We start from the raw sequence: 9,413 nt of genomic DNA, 5'->3' as shown, positions 1-9,413 counted from the left end.
TTTAATTTTTTTATTTAAAATCAGATCGTGTTAGTTACGGACGAATCATTAGAAAATCTAAAAAACTCTGATTGTGTGTTGCAGGTTTTTTCTGTGAATGATATTTTATTTCGAATATAATTGTCGAGCGGATTTTTTTCCGGCATGCACGCTTTTTACTTTTTTATTTTATTTTATTTTATTTTATTTTTGGGGTGGGGGGTGGGGGGGATGGGGGGGCGCTGGGACACGTTTCACTAATATAGAATCTGCAACACTCCACCAGATTTTCCACAGGTAGCCCAAGCTCTTTATTTGTCCCTAATGATATTTACGGTAGGGCTAAAAACAAATTAGTGAAAAACAAAAAAAACTAATTTTTGAAAAGACGTGTTTAGTCTACTGTTGTGTAAATGATTACTTTTTGCTTTTAAGTTCTTTGGCCGTATTAAAGCGCCTTTTTCAAGATTCAAGATGCGCCTTTTTTAAGATTTTACAATTTGAACTTTAACCAGAACGAAGTGAAAGGTAGGAAAGTTGGTTTGGACAACTCACGTTCCGTCCTCAAAAGCACACTTCCTTCCTTAATCGCGCTCAAATCACGGCGACATCCTCACAGATAGCTGGAGTCCAACCAGCCCAAACCTCAGCGCCACACGATTTTCCATTTCAGAGGAATCCGGCAGAATATTCGTCTTTTGTCGCCGTAATATGCTTGCCAACAATGAATTTGGCAACCGTCTTCCTTCTTCCCCCTTCCCCTTCTCTCGCTTTTTTTGCTCGCCACAGGAATCCCGAAAACCGAAATTTCTGAATTAACCCACTGGAGAGCCGGCTCGCAGGCTAGCAATCAAGTAGAGTTAGAGAGACAGCAAAGTATTGTGTGCATTACACGAGTAGGTTAAAAAGTCAAGTAGAGTTAGAGAGGCAGCAAAATATTGTGTGCGTTACACGAGTAGGTTAAAAAGTCAAGTTGATTAAATGGGACAGGAATATCTGCTGCGCGTTTCAGATCTACCGGAAGCTCGACCGTGTCTGCGGTCAGAGATATCATGACATCATAAGTAACTTGATACTCGATGTCCGTACTCTCGGGACAAATAGCCACATTCGATCTTCCTGTCCCAATACTTATTGAATCCTCGCAAGAGGGAAGACGTGCGACTTCAATTCAACAAGTCAGCATCAGACAGAATGGAGAGGTTTAAATGTAGCAGAAGAAATCAGACGTGGATGTGTTGTTTGTTTTTAGTTTGCAATTTATCATTTCTAGTACCATCACAAGGTAAGACAACCCTTGGTTGGTCAGACTTGACCACGCAGACCGTCTCTATTCTCAGGGTTCTCCGGTTTTCCTCCCTCCACAAAACCAACAATTTCGATCTTAGCTGTGATCCGTGGTCAGACATGAGTTGTATGGCGGCTGAGGCGCCTTTCCATGCCTTCAACTCAACCACGTATGAATTTGCGCTCTCGTAATTCAGCATCTAGCTGCAATGAGAGTTATAAGCTATCCCTCCATTAATTATTTACTTACTTACTTACTTACTTATTTATTTATTCATTTATTGCTCGGAGGGAGCGCAGCGACCGGAGAGCAAGTCTAATATTGGTATCGCATACAATTTTTTGTGTCCACACCACAGGCTTCCCAGCCGGTATTTTTATTTCATGCAGATCAGCGGTCTTTTTAGCGCATGCGCGAGTTTCATAAAGTGGATGCGATTTTTCGTGTCCACACGCACCACAGGCTTCCCAGTCGGCTGATTTGTATTTTGATTTCATGCTGATCATGTTCGCCCCGTCCTCCGAGCATTCACTTTCTATTAGAAACTTCTAGTTTATTTATTCATGAGTCGCGTAGCAGCGGCTTTTATATGAACACAATGTTTATGGTTCCTTTGGCATGCTGCAGTAGTGATTTAGCTTCGCTATAGGAAGGCTACACATCTTGATTACTGTACATTTGTCAATTTCCTTAGCTCATAATATCAATAGGAGATGATTTTTAATTTTCGTCTTGGGGAATCTGCTTTGGGGCTATGCCCTGAGGTATATACCGGCCTCCGGAAAAATCGTATAATAATAAATAAATAATAAATAAATAAATATACATTGCCTATGAGTATGCCGCCGAAATTTTATGCCACTTTTTTATGCAATTTTCGCAAAAAGTATAAGTGGTAACAAAATGTACGCAATTGATATTTCAATGCTGATTTCCGCAAATGTAATCCTGTTCACTGTGCGATTTCAGCTCGCGAAATGGCCGAAAACTAAACAGCTCTACTGGCAAAGCAATATAAGTCTCAGAAGACAAAAAGACCTTATAAGTTCCACACCATCGTTGTTCTATGGCAGGTTTCGTGCTTGCCTTATTCTCATGTTATTCTTCATTGCCCTTTAGCGGACGAAGATGTTCGAATCTCGAACTCAGAAGGTTTTGACGCGCTTGTTGGCGCTCTGAGCGGGACGTTGGACCTCAATGAACCGGGTAAGAGATGGCACAAGTCGCCATACAGAAGAAAAGGGCAGAAGAAAAAGAGAGGGGAATGGCGGAACAGTGGGTAGGAAGGGGAGGGCTAAACCAAGGGAGGGACTGGTGCCCCCTTTTGAGGTACATTTTATGAATGTTTGTGAGCTCAACTATCAACTCTACAGATGAACACCCCGCCATATGTTTTTAATATTAGTGATCCTGGCTTTTGGATACGAGAGACGGCATGAAAGGGGAATATGAGAGGGAGAAAAAGAGTTCTTTTTTTTGCCACTCCACCTTGGAAGTGTTTAGTGTAGAAGTGTAGGCTTCTTCTGCATAGTAAAGTGTACAGGGGAAAGAAACGGGTTTTTGTTACTAAAGTACTTCTGTTGAGACCTGTGTGAGATCTTTGCAGGACGTTTTCTTTTTCATTTAGAAATGAAAACAAAGTCACAAAACAAAAATAAAACACCTGACATGTGCCTACCTAATTTGCATACATTTCCAGCAAAAGACAAAACATCGAGCTCGAGCGAATCACTACAGAGCATACTCGGACTAGAAGAACCAGCTGACCAGGCACATCGCAGACGCAGAAGCATTGTTATTAGAAATGGCCCTAGTGGAAGGTTGTCTGTTCAAGGCCTCACAGCCAGTCAGAGCTGTGACGGGATCACTGTGTCGTGGATTCCACCCAGCGTTCCTTACAGGTTACCGAAAAGCTTGTTCATTTTTGGGGGTAGCGAGGGGGGGGGGGGGGGGGGGGGGTTTCAAGGGCGCTTATTTGAAGGGGGCGTTTTTTTTTAACTAAAATCGGTTCTGTATGAATAGCAGTAATTCATATTCATGCAAGATCTGCTCAAAGTAACAACAATAATAAGAGTGAATAATAAGGTAATGAATATTTTAAAAACCTCGAGTTTAAATTGTATATATCAAGATAACAACACAACACAACAAAACACAACACAACAAAACACAAAACAACACAACACAACACAATACAACACAACAAAACACAACACAACACAACACAACAACAACAGAACACAACACAACACAATACAACACAACACAACAACAGAACACAACACAACACAACACAACACAACACAACAACAGAACACAACACAACACAACACAACACAACACAACACAACACAACACAATACAACACAACACAACAACAGAACACAACACAATACAACACAACACAACAACACAACACAACACAACACAACACAACACAACACAATACAATACAATAAACTTTATTTAACGAGGGTAACATAACTTTTCACAGTTTTTTAACCCATGGTCCTCCTAAACTATACTATACTAGCTCTAAATTTAGAAATAATACTATAATACTAATATCCCCCCTACTCGATTCTAACACATTTTTTTATCCTTATCTCCTTTCTAGCTCGATGTATGAATACACTAACTCAGAATTCAAGTACTATAACATATACCGGAGTACATCGTTTTTCAACGACGTCACAGGTATGCAGCCCTACGCCACGGGTCAGCACGAGGAGGCGCTCAGGCGGGTACAGGTCACTTCCTGGACGGACCGCTACCCTGTTGCTATGACAACCTGGTTCTATGCTGTCACTGTTGTGGATGGTAGCGGCCAGGAAGGCAAACAAGTCACAGCTCAAAAGGTTAATGAATAGTCCAAGGGTTAATTGTTGTCCCTGTCCATCACCCTTAACTCAAGGCGTTAATCTGCATCTAGTGGAAGCCCTTTCTTTTCGTTCAATTACCCGACTCTTTACTTGCCCTCCTTTGTGGCGGCTTCAGGCGCGTGCATGTTGCGCACCCCCCTTGGCGGCCAAAAAGAGGGTAATTTCTTATTATGGAATCTTTAAATACTATGCTTTTTCCACATGATACCTATGGCCGTTCCCTACCCCTCAGCCATTCCTAGCTACGCGCCTGCGGCTTCGTGTGCTTAGTTGCGGTGCAAGTTTCCGTCCTTTGTTCGGACGTGCTGAGAGTTAGTGTGAATTTTCTTACAAACCATACTCAACCAAACAGTTAAATTTCTATCGAAAGGTATTTAGTCAGCAAGACAAGGTTTATTTTTGGTTTAGTATTTCATTACCGAACCCTAGAATTAGTTGCACTTACACCCTCAACCTCGCCACCATCCGCTTAGCACCTCTTTTGTCACCCTAGGTTACTCTCGTCACCTAACACCTTCCACCCTTTTCACCAAATTCGCCACCCTATATTGTAATTCCCGTAGAAAACTTGTACTCTTGCTCTCCTAAACATGTCCGATACTCTGTGATTTGTATTTATACACTGCGAAGGCCTCCAGGTTACTATTCGTCTCTTTCCCAACTCCCCTTATCAGGTCCCTCTCTTGCCTCCCCATGTCAAACTTCTTGTATGAACAACGCCATATTCCCATAAGCGCGTTTCTCTCTTTCGCTGCGACGCTTGTCGCCTCAACCTTGACCCACTCCCCATGTCAAGCTTCTTGTATGAAACTCTCCCGATTTGTCCCACTACGCCACACTATCATAAGCGCATTTCCTTTTGCTGCCACACTTGGTAGCTTGACATGGTCTTCCATCCCAGGTCCAGCGTATCCCCGCCGTGCAAAAGGAGGGCAGCCCTGTTATTATGATGCCCTCACTTCTCCAAGGCCGGGTTCTCCACCACAGCATGGCGTATAATCCCAACAGGAACGAGTATTTCGTGGCCTTTGATCTCGATATTAACGGCGACAACCGACCGGACCGCCTGTATGGAGTAAGACTCAATCCGTCAGGAGTCATTATGGATAAAACGATATTGAATTTCACGGCAAATATCCCTGGATGGGTTGGCGGTATGCATTATAGTGGCATTATATGATACCTTTTTTAGCTAAGAAGACATTGTAGTTTAGTAACAAAGTGTAAAGGACGGAGATGCGGGTAACCACAATTGTCATACTAAACGCATGTCATAGTATAAAAGAGTGATTTCGGTTGTTTATCCGCTACATGAATTAACTGCAGCAGGATTTATCGAGAAGAGAAGGAGGGTGCGCCAACATAAGTATATCAATTATTCTTCCGTCGTGTATTCTTATATATTTCATCGTACTGTAAACTTGATTTTTATTAAGGTATTTGTAGCATAGCTCCTTGTTACCTTCTAAAATTCCACTATGCCCGCTGGACATTTGCACTAAGGACGCATAAATACAGTGCGAGCCTCGGTTTCAGGCGAACGGTTCGCAAATACCAACGAGGCCAAAGAAAGTGAGCTTTTGTTAATATTCTTTTTTAGGTGAGCAAGGCTGGCCTTCAGCTGTATTTAATCCACGCCACAATGAGTTCTTCGTGCTGTTTCACTTCCGGTCTATGAGGCACTTCTTCCGGAAGTTCGTCATACTTGGTCAGCGGGTGATGTCAGCCAAGACGGAGAGAGCGGCAGCTCCAACGCTTGTTGTCAAGGCCACGTCTAATAATGGCCAAATGAAAGCGGACGCCAAGGAACCCAAACTTCTATACAACCCTCAAACGGGTAAGAAAATGTCGCCTTATCTGAGGCACGCTTTCAATTTGTCAACTTTTTACGTGCCCTTTTACACACGATTTTCGCGTTTTTACTCTTAATGTGCGAAATGCGAAAATAATTTTCCCTTTTTTAGCCTTTTTATCTTCTTTTAAATTGTGTTTATCTCTTCTTTCCCTCTCTTTCTTTTTCTCTTTCCATTTTCTTCTTTTATTTTCTTACTTGTTTCATTTCCTTCTCTTTCTTCTTCTTACCGTAATCAGCATTAATCATCATTTAATAACTAGATGATGAAACGTGAAAGAATAGTAATCGAACGCGTTATCCATTTTAGGTGGGTACGTAGCGTCGGTGATAATAGCAATGCCCAAGAAGGATGTCGCATCCTTGTTTCTGGACAGAGATGGCCGTATGCAGGCCTCCGCTCAGATCTGCAGCTTCAAGGGCCACGCTTACGAACACAACCTCTTCCTGGACTCCAAACGCAATGAGTTTTTCTTCACGTGTTTAGTCGAGACCCGCGGAGCGAAAATGCTCAACGTCAAGGTTAGTTATACTCACGAATACAGTAATAGGTATGATGTTATATAGAATGATTCTAAGCAATGATGATTAGGAAGATAAACATTATCATGATGTGATAAGAAGCTCAGAGAAAAGTTTGAGATTTACTGCTAAATTGAGGTTCTTTCTTGCTTTATTCTACTACACTGCATTCCAGATAGGAAAGTCGTCATAGTATTCTGTAGCATCTAGCGCCATCAGTACATCCCATCCCCAAAAGTTGGCTAAACGATTACTTCAAGCAAGGGTTTACCTTGCGTAATACGACAAATAAGACGGTGCTTATATGATATTTGTTGCAATTGTCCTATGCGCAGATGCAGAACGGCCATGTTATTGACACATCGTAAGATAGGAGACAATGATGCATGTTTTTTATTGGTGACGCAGATGGAGAACAAGCCGTACGTTCTGGTTATGACGAAAAAAAACGCTACTGGGGGTCACGCGTCCAACATACCCAACCCAGAGACAAAAAACATGGTCAGCTTCACTACAAAGCGAGATGGTCACGTGGAAGGCTATTATAGCGAGAAGAAAGATAGGTAAGACGCGTCACGCAAATAAGGATAGGTAAGACGCGTCACGCAATAAGGATAGTTAAAACGCGTCTCGCAAATAAGGATAGGTAAGACGCGTCACGCAAATAAGGATAGGTAAGACGCGTCACGAAAATAAGGATATGTAAGGCGCGTCACGCAATACGAATAGGTAAGACGCGTCACGCAATACGAATAGGTAAGACGCGTCACGCAATAAAGATAGGTATGGCGCGCACGCAAGAAGGATAGGTAAGACGCGTCACGCAATAAGAATAGTTATGACGCGTCACGCAATAAAGATAGGTATGACGCGTCACGCAAGAAGGATAGGAACAGTAGTATAAGGATAGGTACAGTGGTATAAAATAGATATTAGTAGGATTATCACGAGAGATACGTAGGTTAGGCTTGTAAAGTTCATTTCGGTGGCATGCTACTCGTCTAGTTCATGATAAGTAGTACAGATTGTCAACCATTTTGGCATTGTTTCATGGCAGGCTGATGCTTTTCTGGGAAGACACTGTAAATGGCCGACATGTCATACGAAAAGCGATTGTTGGGCTTTCTACCAAGTTCTTCGCTCGTGAGGTGAAGCAAGAAGTTTGCACCGTCACCAAGGAAGTACGCACCCCTGTCCCCCTACCCCTCCCCTTGTCGGGATCACATTACTTACTCTGGCAGGAGAGGGATCGCACATCTTGGAGCATTGGAGGCCAACTGCTGAAAGGAAGCTTCAATCTTGCTAACCGAGAACAAAGGTACGTGGCTCCATTGCTTTCTTTTGGGGGGAGCATTATCTCCGGGAAAGGCATATTTGCGCTTGGTGTGTGACACCACCTTAAAAAAAACTATCTTGCTATCCGAGAGTCATTGGCTTCGCCCTTTAGACGACGAACTTGATGCGAACAGAAAAATTGGACTAAGGAGACCCATCTTATTCCCTCTCTCATCTGCGCAGTGCTCCATGGTATTAACGCCGCATCGTGTTTTTCAGGTTCCCTGTGGTTGTACATAACATGCGCTCTGATATGGGATTTGTCGTTTGGCAAGAAGTCTTTGGTAACCAAGTCAAGCTTGTAGGTAGACACTTCCAGTACTCATCGTCTTATACGTGCACGCCGCAATGCACGGGTGATCAGCAGTGCTACCAGCAAAACACATGCGCAAAACCGATAAGTGAGTATTGCAGTAGCTACCAGACTTCCATTCCTAATCCCTGGGGTATTCATTCGTCTTGTGAACTCTAACTTTTGACTGATTGCGGTTCAACGATTGAATACCCCATTCCCTCTAAAAGGCGAAGAGGAAAAGGGCCCTAGAGATGAGGTTGACAACCATTTTTGTGACGTCATAGCTCTTCCCATTCCTCTATTTTTTTCCCCACATTTTATTTTTTGCTGAGCTCGAATTTTGTGTACACAGCTACTCAGTCGCCTTTTCGCTTCTCGATAGAGCTTTCATTCCTCTTTCTGAACATTCATTTTGTGTAATGTTGTTTTTTGTCAACCATGGTTTTGTAACGTCACAGCTGGCTGCTCCTCAAGGCCTTGTAGTCACGTGTGCAAAACATTGCCAGATGGGAGATATAGTTGCGCATGCCCAAAGTACATGCACCTCGCCGCTGATGGAAAGACGTGCACAGGAGGACTCGGTAAGCTTATTTTGCTCCTGCTCTTATTGAACCATAATTACGTACAACTCTTTGAACCAATAATTTAAAGATTACAGGTTTTCAGAAAAGGCTTATGTATATAAAATGTATAAAGACTAAATAAAAAGAGTCGGCACGATCTGTGAAGGGTAGCTTTCGCAACACGAGTCTTGGAATCTCTGAGACAAGATGCCATTGCCTTTACAGAAAGGTTGTTCCGAAGCGACACGCAAATACGATTGACAGTCATTCCACTTGTCCGTCATGACAGTCGTCCCACTTGTCCGTCATGACAGTCGTCCCACTTGTCCGTCATGACAGTCGTCCCACTTGTCCGTCATGACAGTCGTCCCACTTGTCCGTCATGACAGTCGTCCCACTTTCATATTGTTTGTTCGGAATGTCAAGTATAGTATATTAATTCAAACTACATCTTTTATGATGACATTTACGTGGATTCCGATTTTTCCCACACGTAGAGACGTGCTTCGGCAGAACTCCACTCAAGGACTCGAGTAACAATAATCTGTTTTGCGGGCGTGGTGCGGGACGGCGGGACTGTCCTGCGGGATCGTTCTGTCACATCCACCCTACAGACCGTTTTGCCGTCTGTTGTAAAGGTACAAATTTGCATGTAAGTAGTATCACTAGTATATTTGGTCAGGTTTTGGTCAGCTAG

General features: G+C 42.9%; 1 protein-coding gene across 1 annotated transcript; it reads left to right on the top strand.

Annotated features, from left to right (window-relative positions):
- The first annotated feature begins 1,048 nt into the window (after window positions 1-1,048).
- Window positions 1,049-9,413, top strand: LOC116604854. The gene is made up of 12 exons (XM_048723195.1): window positions 1,049-1,264; window positions 2,387-2,473; window positions 2,967-3,168; window positions 3,885-4,125; window positions 5,051-5,303; window positions 5,750-5,986; window positions 6,312-6,523; window positions 6,932-7,086; window positions 7,581-7,841; window positions 8,078-8,259; window positions 8,612-8,734; window positions 9,214-9,413. Exons 1-12 carry the CDS (start codon window positions 1,174-1,176, stop codon window positions 9,411-9,413), a joined length of 2,244 nt encoding a protein of 747 aa, XP_048579152.1. The 5' UTR covers window positions 1,049-1,173.

This window comes from Nematostella vectensis, unplaced genomic scaffold (assembly GCF_932526225.1).
Source record: "Nematostella vectensis unplaced genomic scaffold, jaNemVect1.1, whole genome shotgun sequence".
NCBI lineage: Eukaryota > Metazoa > Cnidaria > Anthozoa > Actiniaria > Edwardsiidae > Nematostella > Nematostella vectensis.
This window is presented reverse-complemented; position numbering and strand designations above follow the sequence as displayed.